Source organism: Pyrus communis, chromosome 1 (assembly GCF_963583255.1).
Source record: "Pyrus communis chromosome 1, drPyrComm1.1, whole genome shotgun sequence".
In the NCBI taxonomy this organism is placed as follows: Eukaryota; Viridiplantae; Streptophyta; class Magnoliopsida; order Rosales; family Rosaceae; genus Pyrus; species Pyrus communis.
Window position 1 is genome coordinate 11,669,074 of NC_084803.1, and position 17,275 is coordinate 11,686,348.

At 37.4% G+C, this 17,275-nt stretch overlaps 3 protein-coding genes across 3 annotated transcripts; all 3 read right to left on the bottom strand.

Moving 5' to 3' along the window:
* Positions 1-1,564: 1,564 nt before the first annotated feature.
* On the bottom strand, positions 1,565-2,617 carry LOC137730862 (uncharacterized). Its single transcript, XM_068469857.1, has 2 exons — positions 1,962-2,617; positions 1,565-1,851 (listed from the first exon to the last, which is right to left on the bottom strand). Exons 1-2 carry the CDS (start codon positions 2,614-2,616, stop codon positions 1,820-1,822), a joined length of 687 nt encoding a protein of 228 aa, XP_068325958.1. The 5' UTR covers position 2,617; the 3' UTR covers positions 1,565-1,819.
* Positions 2,618-9,355: 6,738 nt separating this feature from the next.
* Positions 9,356-12,367, bottom strand: LOC137739438 (serine/threonine protein phosphatase 2A 57 kDa regulatory subunit B' kappa isoform-like). Its single transcript, XM_068479006.1, has 3 exons — positions 12,167-12,367; positions 10,269-11,430; positions 9,356-10,063 (listed from the first exon to the last, which is right to left on the bottom strand). The coding sequence occupies exons 2-3, from the start codon at positions 11,418-11,420 to the stop codon at positions 9,707-9,709; spliced, it is 1,509 nt and encodes a 502-aa protein (XP_068335107.1). The 5' UTR covers positions 11,421-11,430; positions 12,167-12,367; the 3' UTR covers positions 9,356-9,706.
* Positions 12,368-14,809: 2,442 nt separating this feature from the next.
* On the bottom strand, positions 14,810-16,831 carry LOC137732729 (auxin-induced protein IAA4-like). The gene is made up of 5 exons (XM_068472016.1): positions 16,560-16,831; positions 16,147-16,343; positions 15,536-15,656; positions 14,918-14,979; positions 14,810-14,835 (listed from the first exon to the last, which is right to left on the bottom strand). Exons 1-5 carry the CDS (start codon positions 16,829-16,831, stop codon positions 14,810-14,812), a joined length of 678 nt encoding a protein of 225 aa, XP_068328117.1.
* Positions 16,832-17,275: the final 444 nt, after the last annotated feature.

Genomic DNA, 17,275 nt, shown 5'->3' on the forward strand with positions numbered 1-17,275 from the left:
TCTTTGTGTAAAACCCTTCGCTACTAGCCTAGCTTTGTGTTTGTCAAGGTTGCCTTGTGAGTCTCGTTTTGTCTTGAACACCCACTTGCAACCAATAACTTTTGTTGTCCCAGGTGGCTGTGGAACTAGACTCCAGACATTGTTTTTCTCCATGGACTCCAGTTCTTCATGCATGGCTTGTTTCCATAACGTTGATCGTGCACTTGATATGGCTTGATTGTAGGTCAAGGGATCATCCTCATCACCTATAGTGTGTTCTGCCTCATTTAGGTACACGAAATCAGGCAATAGTGCTGCTTTACGTACCCTTTGTGATTTTCTAACATTCGATTCCAAAATAGTAGTGCCTGGAGCATTTATTTGATCTTCTCCAGGAGGTACTGGTGCATGTACTTCGTTTTCTTGGACATCCACATGGGTCATGTGTTCCTCATTTGCTGTCTCATCTTCTTGTGACAAATGTAAACCGTTATTACATGGACGTGGCTGCATGGGAATAATGAGAGTGGATGCATGCTGATCAGGTAACTCAAGTGGGATTTCTTCGAAATCTGGGGATGAAGCTGCTGATTTGCTGAAGTCAGTCTCATCCTCATCTTCAAGAAATCGTGCATTATGTGTTTCCATAACCCTCGAGTGACTGTTAGGGCAGTAGAACTTATACCCTTTAGACTTCTCAGAATATCCAATGAACTTGCAACTAATGGTTCTTGGATCAAGTTTCTTCTCTGTTGGGTTGTAAAATCTAGCCTCGGCATTGCAACCCCATACATGAAAATGGTTAAAACTTGGTTTCCTTCCAGTCCAGGCTTCGAACGGAATCATGTCCACAGACTTGCTTGGTACCCGATTCAATATATAGTTTGCAGTCTTCAGTGCTTCTCCCCAAAGAAACATTGGAAGCTTTGAATGTGCAAACATGGATCTGATCATGTCTTTTAGGGTTCGATTCCTTCGTTCAGCAACTCCATTTTGATGAGGAGTCCCAGGTGTAGTGTACTGAGCCACGATGCCATTTTGTTCAAGATAGGTTGCAAAAGGTCCTTTGTGTTGTCCAGCCTCAGTGAACCTGCCAAAATACTCACCACCTCTATCGGATCTCACAATCTTAATGTGTTTTTCCAGTTGTTTTTCAACTTCCAATCGAAAGGTTTTAAAACAGTGCAAGGCTTCAGTTTTTTCAGAAATAAGAAAAACATATGCAAACCGTGAAAAATCATCAATGAAGGTTATGAAATATGATTTTCCACAGATGGTTTTAATTGGAAAAGGTCCACAAATGTCAGTGTGTATAATTTCCAATAGACATTGGCTACAATTTGACCCTATTTTCCTAGTATTAGTGAGCTTTCCTTTAAAACAGTTAATACACTCTTTAAAATTGCTGAAATCAAGTTGTGGCAACAAGTCTTGTTTTGTAAGTGTGATGATCCTTTATTTAGAGATGTGCCCCAACCTTTTGTGCCAAAGCATTGAGGTTTTTGCATGAGAGAGCACTTGTTTAGGACCAACACTTTGAACATTAAAACATTCAATCTCATAAGTACAATTCATTTGCCACATATCAACCTTGAGATTAGCTTCACCAAGCAATTTATTCGAGTCATTTGAATGGAAAAACTTTACACTTTGACTGTCACCCACAAATGTAAAGCCGGACTTAACTAACTTAGATGCAGAAATTAAATTCCTTCGCATGGAAGGTACATAAAGTACTGGACTTAATTCTAAAATAAAGCTAGAGGAAAGAACTAATTTGACACTTCCTATGGATTCGACAGCAACCTTGCTCCCATTCCCCACATAGACATTGTAGACTTCATTGTTTATCACCCTTGTTTTTGAGAAGCCCTGCAAGGAATTAGTTATGTGAATAGAACAGCCCGTGTCAAACCACCAACTATTAGGAGGAATGTATACTAGATTGGACTCAACACATACGAAGACATTTATTTCATTACCTTTCTTAACAAGCCAATTCTTGAAGCCATTGTAATTCTTTCTTAAGTGACCTGTCTCTTTGCAAAAATAACACTCCTTTTCTTTCTCAGTTTCAACATTAGCAGTTTTCATTTTATGAGATCCTTTAGAGATGATGTTAGCATTTTTAAATGAAGAAGAAATTTCTTTCTTCTTCTTCTTACCAGCAGCCACGGTTGAACCTTGAGTGAAATCCCTTTTGCGTTTTTCTCCTTGCACAAAATTTACATCCACTGATTTGTCACTCTTGAGCCGATCTTCTTCTTGTGCACACATAGTGATCAGTTCATCTATGCCCCATTTAACCTTCTGAGTGTTATATGAAACCTTGAGCTGCCCATATTTTGAAGGCAGGGAGTTCAAAGCCATATGAACTAGGAACTGATCAGTCATGGGTACTTCAAGGTCCTTCAACTTTTGAGCAAGGTCCACCATCTTCAGAATGTGTTCCCTGACACTTCCCTCACCATCAAATTTCATTGAAGTAATTTGAGTTAGAAAAGTCCCAGTTTCTGCTTTGTCAGATTCTTTAAACTTTTCCCCAACTGCAGCCAAGAAGTCTTTTGCATTATCTTGTTTTGGAACACCCCCTTTAACTGATGGAGCCATTGCTTTCCTCATAATCATCAGTGACATCCGATTTGTTCTCTCCCACTTCTCAACCTTTGCCTTATGATCTGTAGTGCTCTCTGCAGTAATAGCTGCAGGTTTTTCCTCCCTTAATGCCAAATCGAGATCCATCAGGCCAAGAACCATTTCAACATCCTCCTTCCACTTCTTGTAGTTAGAACCAGTCAAGGTCTCAATATTGTTGAAATTGAGGGATGTCATGTGAGGAGCTGCAAAACCAAATGTTAATTTTTACAGTTGTTAGTCATCTAAGTGTCAATGAATAGACGGAACATGATACTCAATCTTTTCCTGACACATAATCGTATAAGCATAGTATCATCTTTGGACAGAAACCATTTATACTAGATTTGCATAGCCAAAATATTGAATACAAGGGCAGTTTACATAACTCCAACACTTTTGAGCAGATGAAGAATATAATCTTGTCAATTCAATACTTCACTATACATTGATTCATTTGTTTAACTTGAATAAATAAACACTTTTGAGCAGATTATTATTCACTTAATACAGATGAATCACATGTTTGACTCTTTAGACAACAAGCCAAAATCAATAACCTAAACACTTTTGAGCAGATTAGGTGTTGAGATCCTTGTTTATGATTCAAATCTTATTTGTCAGTTTGGTTTTGATAAATAGAATGTGAATCCAAAAGTTCTTCTTGGTTGAGTATTCCAATATTGTCACCATTCTTTAAATGGTCTTATCTGCACACAATAGCAAACACAACTGGAGGTATCGACAACAATAGTTGATTACATATAGTGACCATGCAAAACCTTTGTCAGTATGCAGCGAAAGCATTTTAATGGCACAGGATCAAAACATATATGCATGTATTTATATCGAGAGTTAACCATATATTGAATAATGAACCCTAGCCATGTTGGGTTGGCTCTGATACCACATGTAAGCAGTAATATGAACAATCAAATTACAACTGCATGACAAACCAACACGACACTAGGGTTACAATACGCATATCCCGTGCATTACAAGAAATCAACTTACCTGGAGGCATCGCCATTATGAAAGCAACAGATGCGGTCTTCTACTTCCAACACTCGTTAATTCTCCTCTCTAAATGAATAGGGTTTTAGATATTTTAAGGAAACCTTAGTGTGGAAGCAGGGACTTCAACTATTTATACAATCATTCATCGATAGAGATCCACTCGGTCCAGCCTATTAACAGAAGGAGTGTTGATCTCTATCTCAAAGAGTTTTAGTCCCATCATGACTTGATATACTAGTGTATATCAGATAAGGATCAGAATAGGACAGCTGCAATACATAAACTCCATGACTCTTATCGCATTAGGGCTCTCAAACTTCCCGTGTTTCACATAACTAGTACAACCAGTTATGCACCACACAAGCAGTCCAGTTGGGATCTCATTGTCATTCAAACAAGGTTTTACAGAATGTGCCAAGGAAACGCTGTGTTTTAGCTTACATTGACACCAGGGGAGATTGGAAAGCAATCAGTTCGGTTAAGGTAATTAAGCTGATTGATTTATTTCTTGTGCTCAAGTCAAGCAGGCCTCTAATTTATTAAATGGTTCTGTTTAATCATATATTGTGATCAATTTGCTGCAGGCTGCTTGGCGGCTTCAGAAGGAACGGAAGAACAGCATTATTATGGTGGCTGACCGTAATACATTCCGGTCAGAGACTGTTAAGCAGCTGCGTAGAGGTGCCTGGAAACTCCAGGTACTGAGCTATATAGATAGTTTCAATTATATGATTCACATTCACTTAAGAAGATTATATTTCACAGACGTGAGTTAGGTCAGTTTGTTGGGGCAGTGTCCCTCCCCTTACACCTATGTTCAAGTCACCTTACTCGTAAACTAGATCGGTAGATTATTACTTACTGTCTCAGCCTGATAATTAACTTCCGATTATTAAGAAACCACTATTGTTCCATGTCATTTCGAGAAGCGGTATGAGAAAGATCCTGCAATTTCCATAAAGGAAGCAGTCCAGGAGACCAGAGACGAAGGTTCAGATGTGCTTGTTCATGCAGCCAGTCCAAAGCAGGTATATCGTGTTTTCAAGTTTTTTCTTTTGCTTTCGCTGATGCTATGATCATATGTTATGTGAACTAATGACTGAATTTGATCATGCATTGTGCAGGCTGCAACTGTGCTGGCGACGGCATAATTATCTGGAGCTAAGGTTATTTTACGTGGAGTTTGGAAGCCGTACACAGGAGAGAAGCACACAACCAGAAAAATTGTCAAGAAACTCTTCAAATGACACTCACTGTGCCGGCTTCTTAATCTCGTTAGTTAATTTGTTTGTCGATTACATAATCCAATATCATTATCGTGGATTTTCGAAACTTGAAGGTGAAATAATGAAATTGTTTGGCACTAGTTTAATATCAAATCTAATTAATTTTATGTTGTTGAAGAGCTTCTCTTTCTCTAATGTAATTAACATTCAAGTTTTCAAGTCCATATTGCTCACTTGTCTTCTTTTTGTGAGGATGCATATCTCTACCGGCAAGATAACTAGGCTGGCATATAGGTGAAAGTGAAACTAACCAACTGGTAGCTCATGAATTTAATTTAATACTGGATTGCAGAAGGGTGGGAAGATATATGCGAAAAATTTTACATGCGAAAAGACATATGCTTGTTAAAAAGACAGTATATAATCCAAATTACATAGGGGTGACTCTTATTAATTTCATAATTGTTAACATGTTATCTCACAGTTTTTCTGTCCATACTTGGTCTAAGACTGTTTCATTACAAGTTTGCAACTGGGCTCGCAATTTTATTTAGACAGGCAGTACAAATTCTCAAGCCTATTTCTCTGTTTCTTGGAAGAAATGTTGTGCCCCTTTAAAGGGAGGGAGGGTCTTGAAGTGAGGAATTTTCAAGCTCTTACGGTTTTTGCACACGGTTGTTTAATACTACCGGTAATTGCGCTCTTAATATAAAGGCCTTCTGTTTGGCCTGGTTTGCGGCCTGATTTACTTTCATTACAACTGTCATCCATAAAATTTGAATTCATAACCTCACAAATTCTAAGTGCAGCAACAACAGAGTGTTGGAATTATATATTATAATATTTAATTTTTGTATGAATGAAAAATAACGAATTCAAATTCATGAGTTGCGTCTGTTCGTTGGAACTTTAGGCAACATTTATATTGTTTCAAAAAGGGTGGCTTGAGTTCTATATAAACTCAAGCATCCCACCTATCTAATAGAATTAAGAGAAAAGTTTTCTCCAATGTCTTAGTAGATATCCGAGTCGTGTACATTTGCAGAAGACGTGATGTTGCTTATTTGGTTAGCAAGGACAACCAATGAGTTTGTTATATCATGGTTGTTCATGGTAAGAACGCGTTTGTGATAACAATACACAATACCATATTCAAATCATAGAGCTTGAACTCATTATGGATGAGTTACTTTCGTTGTAATAAAATGACGACTGAATTAATAATAGAGGAGGCTAAGGTCCAAAGAAGTGCTTTAACATCACAATTATGAGAGAATTGTGGGGTTGCTTAAATATCATTAAGATATAATGGTATTTACTTAACAAGAAAGAATAAAAGAATTTGCTACCTAAACATAATAGTATACAATTTTAAGGTAGAAAGCTTTAGAGATCTTTCTTTAAATACCTTAAATGTGGGGGAAGTCTACTTCCTAGTGTTAGCAAATTACTTACAAAAGCCCCATCATATATACACACACACACACACACATACTTTTGAGGACTTGAAATTGACAAACAACTACTCTCATATGAAATATAATTTCATTAGACGGATTGTGCACACCATTAAAAATAGTCAACCTAGTAGTGGATCAAATTATTAAAGGTTAGACTAGAGAGTAAGTTGATCATTGAGGGAAATGAGGCTAAAGCCAACATAACTAATGAATCGGCCGGGCGGAAACCTAATTTAGTTGATTGGAGATCCCATGGTCTAAGTACAATAGGCAAAATGGTTGGGCATGATTCAAAGAAGTTAACACACCACATACCTCATTCCTACGATGGAAGAAGTGTGTTGTCTGCAGAAGTTTTAGGGTGTATATTTATACTTAATGACAGTGATATCTTATAAATAGGAGGAATAGAGTAGATTATTTTTAATTAGTGGTCACCTATGTGAGAGTACAAGTGAGTCGCTTCTATGATCATGAGATGGCTAAATTATCTAAAGCTCTCATGAATCCGGGATTTGTTCATGACCAAATGAACACAATCGTATGAACCAGAATATATTAGGATTAGTGATGTGTGTTGCTTATTGTCTCAGTTTACTTCTGCGGTGAACAGTTCAAGATTCCATATTCATTGTGTCACCAAGTAAATCCGATAAGTATTTACTAGGGTAGGTTCAAGTCCAAAAGACACCTCTCCCGATGCATCTCTTGTCCGCCTGTACTCTCAAATTCTTCCTAATTTTTCATTCATGCGGGGGATTGTTGGAAATTATAATATTTAATTTTTGTATGAATGAAAAATAACAGTCGTGTGTCATAGTTGAATTCAAATTCATGAGTTGTATATGTTCGTTGGAACTTTAGGCAACATTCATATTGTTTCAAAAAAGGTGGCTTGAGTTCTATATAAACTCAAGCATCCCACCTGTCTAATAGAATTAAGAGAAGAGTTTTCTCCAATGTCTTAGTAGATATCCGAGTCGTGTCTTGAGAGTACGAAATATATGAAGTTTGCCAGAGTCCGAAGATTGAAGTGCTTTGACTTCGGATTATAGATTGTTGAATCTTAGGAGATGGACACCTACCGAACTACAAGCACAAGAGTATGGACGAAATTCTATCTTTAGGACATTGCATTTATGCAAGCCTCAATCTCCAAGTTTGTTAGTTTTTCTAACTTTCTCTCTAGTTGTTTATATTAATCTCATATATAATTGATGTTGTGAATTTATTTATGATTATTATCATTCGAATTATATTGTTATTTTCGTATTTTCTAATATTGCTCCAACACAAAGTACATCTAAAGAGCACTCATAAGTCATAGCAGCAGAAATGGCAACAAACTGCACCACAATTCACATATCACAAAATTAACGAAATTGAAAGGAAAATCGAGTAAATATATATGAGTGAAAACTCTAAAAATTGTTGAGAATGAGTTCCACATTGATGCGACGAGGGACTTTGCATGGGCTTATAAGAGGTTAGGTTACTCTCCATATTGCCAATTGATTTTATGGTGGAACCTCAACTTTCTTCATGGTATCAGAGCAGGTTGTCTCACGTGTGAAGCCAAACGGCCACATGTGCTCCACGTCACCCTGTTATGTTGTTCACGTGTTAGGCTTGAAAATTCACCACACATGAAGGGGCGTGTTGAGAATGAGTCACACATTGATGATGGGAGGAGATTACTCCCTATATTACCAATTGGTTTTATGGTGGAACCTCAACTTTCTTTAAAAATTTCTTTCTTACTAACCAAGCATAGAGGCAGCCCTTCTCCTCGTGGCGCCTTCGAACGTGATCAACCGGCGACATTTCTTGGTGCCCCGGTGTGCATACGTATAGCATAGGAATAGAAGAAGTTTTTTTTAATAACTGTATTAAAAAACAAAATTATAACAACTCAGTTGTTCAAATCCGAGAACGCTTTTCTTTTTTTCGGTCTTCCTCCCATCACAAACTAAGAGAGTGCTGAGTTTTCTGTGCAACTCTTTGCTTTTTTAGGCTTACAAATTTGAATAGAAATACTTAATGATAAAAGCTGCGTGCGTATAAGATCATTTAAGCCTAGCACATGTGTGGGGTGGCCGTGTCATTTAAGCCTAGGACGTGACATCACAATTGGGTAACGTGGGAGCACGCGAGTTGTAGCTCAACATGTGGGTAATGTGCTCCGATATTATGAAGAAAGTTGAGGTAAAAAACCAGTTGCTAATATTGAGGGCGGCTCAACTTTTATGAGGACATGCAAGATCCTTCAATTCCTTGACGTGGAATTTACGTTCTCAACAGCATACATACATACACACATGTTTATGTGCATATATATACGTATAGTAGGTGCATATATACGTATACATACGTGCAGGCCATGTGAGGTCACCGTCCAAATGAAGATGAGAAGTCAAATTCCAATGGCATGAGTCATGGCACCATCATCAGGACTTCCCGTGATTCATATCCTTGTCACTCACAGGAAATCACTTGTTTCTTTATCAATATTAAGACGAGACTGCCAAACCTACTCTCCTTTATTCTTTCAGGTATGACAGTTGTATGATTCTAACATGGGTTAGTAGATAGAAAAATATGGGTAACGGAGTCTAACCACGTCATCCGCAAAACACCCCACAAAATATCAATGATGGCGTATGATTTGGTCTTACTCGATCCCAAGTTGATTCTCACCCAATGCAAGAGTTGCCTTGTTAGTCTGTCCTACCGAAATTCAATCGTTTTTATGTGACTACTTCAGCCAAAATCAAAACATTATACCAACATAAAATCCCATATTTTGATCTCATCCGATTTTGCGCTAAATTTGTCAAAACATAAAAAAGACCAAAACACTAAAATAATAAACAGAAATAGTGTGTGTAGAATACATGAGTCAAATGTTGTTCCAAAAGTCATCATGGCAACAACATTTAGATTTATGAACTTCACCTAGTACATGTGAATCCATACTAGCCAAGGTCAAACATGTTTGTTCCAAAAAATATTTGAAATGGGAAGGAGAGGACATTCATTTAGCTATACAAATCTTCTTTTGACATTACAAAGCCAATGGCTTTGAGCATGATCACCATCTACTTAATAAGGAGAGACTCAGAAAAATACAACTTACAAAAGATAGGCCACAGCAAACCAACCTTTCTGTAAAGATACAAAGATGTGTCAACAAACATAACATACAGCAAGGAAAACAGTCCTTTAACGAATCTTCTGCGCAGCGGGATCATCCATCAGTACAATTCAAAAGTACAACATCCAATTACTAACATGATGAACCCCGTTTTCTATCTCTGGTTCTGTTCAGAACCAATTTTTGATCTTGATAGAGCTGTCACAAATGCATGCCAAGTTCTGTAACTTGAGAAATTAGCAGACAACAGGACACGCAGGAGGCTTTATGGGAGATAAAAAGTTACAGGCTACAGGTTGGACACCAGCAGCAGTTTCCAAGCGTTCCCATGTTAACCTTCGCTTCTCAGCTGCAGCGCTTGACCTTTTATTTTCCTCCTCCAACTTACATTGACAGGCAAGTACCAGCTCCTCATCCATATCGCAAAATGTCTTCTTCACATTGAGGGTCAGGTTCAGCACTGCTTGATTCCAGTGGTTTTGGGTGTTTCGCTCAATAGCTGGGAAGACAAGAGGAAAGATCACCTGGCGGTTATGTGCGATAAGGTTAAGGATGTGTTCATTGTTCCACAGCAAGTGGGCTCGTTCAGCCACCTGAAACAAAAAAACATGTCATAGAGGGAAAAGAGAGGCATGAAAATAACATGATTTAGAAGCTTTATCGGTTGAATGATCAAGATCATGCTAATGCATAGTTCTTAGTGTCAAGCAAGCAAATTTCAGTCAAACATATAATCTGAAAACTCAAGATGTACTAAGAATTGCAATTTGGCCGCCAATCTATGCAGTAGAATATTACCTGGTAATGAGAACTATTGAGGCAGCATCTTATGCGCCGGAACAGTGGAACCATGATCCTTTGAAACTCATCCATGCTAGTCATTTCCAAAACCTCTTCTAACTCACTTAGAAACATCAACTCCTTCTGGCTATTTGTTACAGGCCAGAACTTCAACAAACCCTTTATTACAGTACTTGCCAACTTCGGATCCTTATCTATGAACTGTACAACACAATATGTCAATTGCTGATGATAAATACCCACTGACTTTGGTTTGTGTAGAGGAATAAGAGCCCTCCACAAAAATATCTTGTGTTCCTCCTTCAATGGCAAAGCAAACCCACTAATTACACTTCCAAAAATTTCCAACAGCTCAGAAATTCCATTATGCCTTTCAGTTTCGAAAACAAAACGATATATGATATTGCTGACAGCTTTCCGAATAAAGGGTCTGTGTACCATGAACTTTCCATAAATCCTATGCAGAATGGTTTTCAAACAGTCTCTTTCTCTTGGGTCCTCAGAGTCAAAGAGGTCAAGTAATTTTACGATAAAAGAGTGATCCACATGCTTTTTTGCCACCTTTATGTCAAGTGAAGTATAACTGATAAACCGAACCAGAAGATCATACACAATTTGCAGGTATGACCAAGAAGGATCAAACATTGGTTCTTCATCGTCTGTTTCACCCCCAGTAAAATTAGATCGGTACTTAGGTGGAAAAACTCTAAACAGGTTGACTGCACACATTTTACACAAGGCAGAAATTGCTGGTTCGGTGAACTTCACAGTCCCAGAAGAAACATAATCAACAAGTTCTATCAATGTTTCACGTTTGAGATCTTGCTTAACTGGCTCACTGGAATCAACAAACTCACAGCAAAGGTTCAGCTTACTGATAAATAGACTATGCTTCTGAGGGTTGGAAACCTCCTTGAAGGATAGATGGGGCTCCACTGCCTCAGCTCCAGCTGCAATGCTTGACGGGAAAACTGCTGAAGACACTCGCTTGACAACATTTAATTTGCTTGTAAGAGAACTCCCACCAATTGTACATTGGAACCCACTCCCCAAATTGGGAGTATTGCTGCCAGATTCACTCCCTGCAGAATCTAGCGAATCAGATTTTGACGACTTGCGAGGAAGTTTGCTTAGAATTTGCTTCAGCATGGTGGAAACCCTGCAAATTCCAACCAACATTCAACATGGCAGAATGATGTAGCAATCAAATCACTACATCAATGCATAAAACTTTCACACATAATAGGTCATCATGACTTATGAAGCTAAAAGACAGCAAAACTGCGATGAAGTTGAAGCTTTTGAGCAGACAACCTCGTTAGTCCATGGACTGTTAATCAGTAATATCTACATGACCACATTTCTCCAGTAAAATCCCGAACAAAAGCATAAACAAGTAACCACTGAACTGAATCTCTCAACCCCTTCAGCAGTACAGTTGCCAAAATAACCAATGCCATTCTTCAGCAGATGGTAAATCCAGATCAAACTCAAAAGCAATCAATTCAAAACATGAAGAATTTATACACCAATAAAAATCTAAGAAATACTTCAATCTGACTAAAAAAGAAGCACACACTACAGAAAGAAACAATTTAAAAACAAGTCTCTAATTAGCAACAAATCATAAGATAATAAATGCATATAAAGTTATTAGATTTTGCTAAAACAAACAATGGAAACTCAGATCTGGAACAAAAACAGAATTATAACACAGATCTACACCAATCCCAGATCACAATTATCATAAAACCCTCTTAAAAAGGAAAACTTGGGCATGATCTACGCAATGCACAAACAAAATTCATCAAAAACAAGACCCTGAAGTCTATCCAAGTTAGCTAAACTGGACACAAACATTCAAGAGGAGAGAGAGAGAGAGAGGAGAGAGAAACCTGTTTTGGAGTTTCTGGGTGTTCTTGTGAAAACAACACAGAGAGACCCTTTTAGGAAATGAGAGGAGCAGAGGAGGAGCTCATGGTATCCACAAAACTACCCAAAATTACATTTTGGGTGAGAAATGAGAAAGCAATTTACTTTGGAACAAAAAGGAAAGAAAAACATGTAAGGCAGGCAGCACAGAGAGAGAGAAGTAGAGAGAGAAAGGCAGTGTTTGGCGTGAAAAAAGTGATGTATTGATCCACTATTGCCTTTTATGTAGTACTAAAAGCTTAAGCTGGGGGGGGCCTCCATGGGAGATCAATAAGAGGTACTCGATTGAAGAGAAGAGGCGGTGTGGCATTTTCTGAGAATTGCAGGCACCCAACAAAAATTAAAGTTTAAAACTTTTGGGTTCAGTTGGTAGAGAGAATAAAAGAAAGAAAATAAAATTATATGAAAAAAAAATAGAAAAACAATATGAGAAATATTCTTTAAGGTATGCTTGGCTGAGCTGAATAAGATCTGGATTGGATTTCCATTTGGTGAAAAGCCATATGCTATTATTGTACTTGTGGGGCACCGAAAGGAGCCTTGTTGTGTACCAGGTTGGTTGGCTGGAGCACCAACCCAAACCCTTGTGTGTGTGTTGTTCCCTTTCTTAACTGATTTTTGTTGGCCCATTTGGTTTACTTGTGTTTTATTAGCCCTAAACAAACAAAGGGTAGATGGAGATAACTAATAACCTACCCTAGTTATGTTAATGTGACAGTATTATTCTAAGTTCAAGTCGCAACTTGTGTTGCGGCATCTAGGTGTTGAATGTGGCATCGAGACGACAGATTTTTGTACATTGTCCTCGCAACGAAGGGCTTTGTTCCAATACAATTAGTGAGACGAAGCCTAGTTTGTTGTGCAAATAAGTTTATTTTTTCGTCGCTTAAGGTTTGTTTTCATGACCTTTGTGTGAGGACTTGTGCATGACGAAGATTTCATCGCCTTATTATTATTGCGACGGAAATTCTATTTGTGTGACTAAATGTTGTTTGTCAGGAAAACTGTTAAATGTAGTAGTGCATAGATTAAGTGCAAACATGTGTTATTAAACTTGAGATACCGTTATATTGCTATCCTATGTATAATTTGGCGAGGCATCGTCTAATTCTCCAACATGTTGCATATACCCTAACTTAGTTGGGTTATTTAGGTAACTCGACTTTTATAAAGCGATATCGTAAGAGGGGAGAGTTCAACCCCTAATCTTCAATGCCAATAATAAATTTTAAGGAAAACTAATGAAAATGGCTTGAAAACTTTGAGTTTTAATGATAATGACAAAATAAATGGTAAAGTGAATAGTACCAGGATTGATTTTTTAGTGTAAAAATATGGTTTTTCGTTAAAGTGAACAGTACCATGGGCTTTTCATTAAACTCTCAAAATTTTATTAACCAACTAAGCTATAAGTTCTTTACTTCTTCAATTTCGTAGGAGGTTATTTTGAAAAAGAAAAGATAAAAAATCATAATGCATGTTGGCGAATGTAACTAAAGGTTGATTTGTTCAATTGTTCCCCAAGACAAATGATGGGATCGACATGATAACTAGATGACAAAATATAGTGCCAATCCTTTTTCTACTCCCATAGGCTGCCCATTAATTAGTTGGTAAGCATAATCATGTATATTAAACAAACATAAAACAAAATTAAAAGGTCGGAGTTTGCTTATTTGGCTTTGGAGAAGCAAAGAAGACCAAATGATTCAAGTAACAATAAGTTTGTTTTCCAATAACTTCGATCTTATCCCTTATACTGAACTTTCTTTGCAGAATTTTGTAAAAGATGGCATTCTAACAACGTAAATACATTTTGGCTCCTTATACGCGATGATTTATTTTTAATATTATAAAGGTCATATTGTGATGTGTACAATGTTTCTTTTATTCGAGTTGTATTTTGATTAATCTAATCTACGATCGAAGGATTCGAATATACATGTAAAGAGAGTATCACACTGATATTCTAACTACACCAAATAAAGGGTAATTAGAGTGAAAGATGTGAGTTACAGCAATTATTCATATCATTGCCCATCTTTTCTGTATTCAAGTTCGAAAATGTTATATAGTTTTAGATGAAGGTATTGATTTGGGGGAATTTAACAACAAATTACACATGACTTGTGATTTCGCACATGTACTTATCCATGACACGATGATGTTGTCAAAAAACAAAAGAAGAGATCCTCTTCGGATCTCATTATAGCTTTTAAAAGGTTAAAACAGTTAGGCTGTTGAATAAAATTTTAAACGTTCAGATCATTTGATCTGATGATTTTGGTGGAAGAGATCATGTGAGAATCTCTTCGGAAAAAACAAAAGCTAGTGCGCATTTCTGCCATAAAATAGGGAGCTATTATTACTAACCAAAGGATCAATTTGCAGCAAAAGTAATAGGGCAGAGTTACTTTTACCGGTGCAGCTGTAGTTAAAATCAAAGATCCACTGAAAAACATAAGGCTAAAAGCAGAAAAAGGTTAAAAAAAAAAAGGTGCAGTCAGGTTAACTTCTCTCTTATTTTTCCGACTGAAATGGTTTTGACAAGGAAATAGGGACCCCATTTATGTGTACATGATGACCAGTACTATTTGTATTCATGGTCAGGAAGGTATCGGAGCCCTCGGAGCTGCAAAATAATTACATCAAATATTATACGACTACCTTTTAAAGAAATAAATAATAAAATGAAGGAAATTAATAGTGATTACCTATCCCAACAGCATCTGAACTTTTCATTAACCGAATACGCTTGCATGATTCTATAAACATCCTGCAATTAATTGGAAACAAGAAAAAAAAAAAAACAGTGAAGAAAGTATGGTTATAGGTTTAGGGTTGGGCAAGGCACATGAAAGCAATAGCATAACTAAACATAAATCCCAAGAACAAAAAAACTACGATGAACAAAGAAATAGACCAAACCCTAGTCACCCGAATCATCTCTACGTTAATTTAGGCAACGGTGTTAAATCTTGACTAACATAGTTGGCGGAACATCGACCAGGTTATATTTGAATTTACAGTTTATCATATGATCGTCCTACTAATCAAACTCCACTAATGTTCTTTTTAGAGGTTCCGTGGGATATTTTTTTTTTCTTTCTTGAAATTGGGTTACTCTCGACAACACTTAATTTTGAGTTGTCAACCCAACTATATATAACCTTGGAGTTTAACATGCACATAGTACTCCAATTAGCTTGCTACATATATATATATCTAAACACGAATTAGTATTAATTTTATGAAATGTTTTTGCATATATGTGACAACATTTTCACTACATGCATATATATGTAACTACAGTACTGTAGTAATTAACTTACTTCCAAGGGACGTCTCCAACTAACATCCAGTCTCCATCCTTGTCTTCATTTGTCAACATATATTGATCCATTCCTTTCACTGCAGGTTTCATAACCTCATTGCCATCCTCGATACACTTACCTTAAATATTATCAAGATTAATTACACCGTGTATTCATAAATTAGTTCTTGTATCACAAATTTATATTGGTATAACAACTCGTTAATTAACAAGCGCTAGCTAGAGTTTAGCTTAATTATAACTAACTAGGCTTTTTAGCTAAAAGGATCTTTAAGATTGGCATAACTTCCCACTTAGGTCCCCAACAATGAAAATCGATAGGAGTGGTCCCTGAGTTTGTCTACCTTAAATCATTTTGGTCATTCTGTGAAAAATCTGTCAATATCCTCGTTAAATGGTCAAGTGACCACATTTTTAAGAGTGTTTTTGTCAAACTAAGCCCTCCACTTAATGATTATATTGACAGATTTTTCACGAAATGACCAAAATGGTTGACAGTCAACAAACTCAAGAACAATTTCTATCATTTTTCGTTGTCATGGAACAAAATAAAAAATTATGCCAATGGGACCATTTTGGCTAAAAAGCATAACTCTATATAACACTGACCGCTTATGGTTAAGGAAGGGAACATTTGCTCTAAGGCTCTCAATAGCTCTTGATAACTTTTGTACATCTCCAAGTCGAGTTTACGTAGATAAGGAGCTCCATCTGCGCTCACTTTTACATACTTTCTGCTGCTTTCCACCACCACCAACGACTTCTGTCTCATCGATCTTACCGGCGGCCACCCAGCTATTCTTGCTCTGAATATCAGAACCCCAAATACGCAGTTCGTCAGATAAAGCTGAAATGAAAATGTCGATAATCAAACGGCTAAACAAGTAGTTATGATTTAGTCAAATTTTGACATGGATATATAATTCTCGAAGTACAATTTAAAAACTGAACGATTTGATATCACACGTTTGAACTACCGCATGTGCGAAACAACATATACAAGTTAAAAACAAAATCTTAACTTTGCAGCTGCGGCTTTGATGACGGAAGTAGTTGTAGAACTACTGGTACTAGATGATGAGCTGCCACGTGGCTCGCTGGCGGTAGAGCTTTTCTGCAGGCTAATCTGATCAACGGTATCCATGAAACCACGTTTCACCGAGCTGCTATTAGTAATACTTATCTTGAAGTTGAACGCTCCAAAGACACGAGGATGGTTGTAATCTGACGTCGTACCAGGTAACCCTAAGGTAAGCTCAGTGTCCTTAAACTCCATGCTTTCATTTGCTGACATCATCTTTCCGGCCGGCCAGCACTGTGCGAACGTGTGCAGGTTGTTTGCTTTGCTGTTAAATATATTGAGAACAGGAGGGGAGGCGGAGGTAGAAAAATTCAATGGCACGAGGGGTGGCGAAAAAGGAGAGGCCACGAGGGGTGGCGAATAAGGAGAGGCCACGTGGGGTCTGGTGCGGGAGCACTGCTTGCGGTTGACATGCAAGGCTTGACAGTAGCGCGCAGCTTAAAAGTTTGTGCCGGCTGTCGGTACATCCAATCGGATTCTGTTTCTGTCACTCTACATGATTACTAAATTTACCATATTGCTTAGCCTGTCTATTTCTTGGTATGGTTATATGGGGAAATTTCACATCATCGATAGTACCTACTTGGAGAAAATTTTGTAGGCAATATAAAGATAAGTTACAAAATCTTGTAGGCAATATAAACGCTAAGTTACATG

Excerpts from the sequence above, each read along its gene's own strand:
- LOC137730862 (XM_068469857.1), bottom strand. The coding sequence starts at position 2,616 with ATGTCACTGATGATTATGAGGAAAGCAATGGCTCCATCAGTTAAAGGG. Across the intron at positions 1,852-1,961 it reads GAATTGGCTTGTTAAGAAAG|GGCTTCTCAAAAACAAGGGT; the intron begins GTAATGAAATAA and ends AATTCCTTGCAG.
- LOC137739438 (XM_068479006.1), bottom strand. The coding sequence starts at position 11,420 with ATGCTGAAGCAAATTCTAAGCAAACTTCCTCGCAAGTCGTCAAAATCT. Across the intron at positions 10,064-10,268 it reads TCAATAGTTCTCATTACCAG|GTGGCTGAACGAGCCCACTT; the intron begins GTAATATTCTAC and ends TTTTTGTTTCAG.
- LOC137732729 (XM_068472016.1), bottom strand. The coding sequence starts at position 16,831 with ATGTCAGCAAATGAAAGCATGGAGTTTAAGGACACTGAGCTTACCTTA. Across the intron at positions 16,344-16,559 it reads ATCAAAGCCGCAGCTGCAAA|AGCAAGAATAGCTGGGTGGC; the intron begins GTTAAGATTTTG and ends TCTGATATTCAG. Across the intron at positions 14,980-15,535 it reads GTTGGAGACGTCCCTTGGAA|GATGTTTATAGAATCATGCA; the intron begins GTAAGTTAATTA and ends AATTAATTGCAG.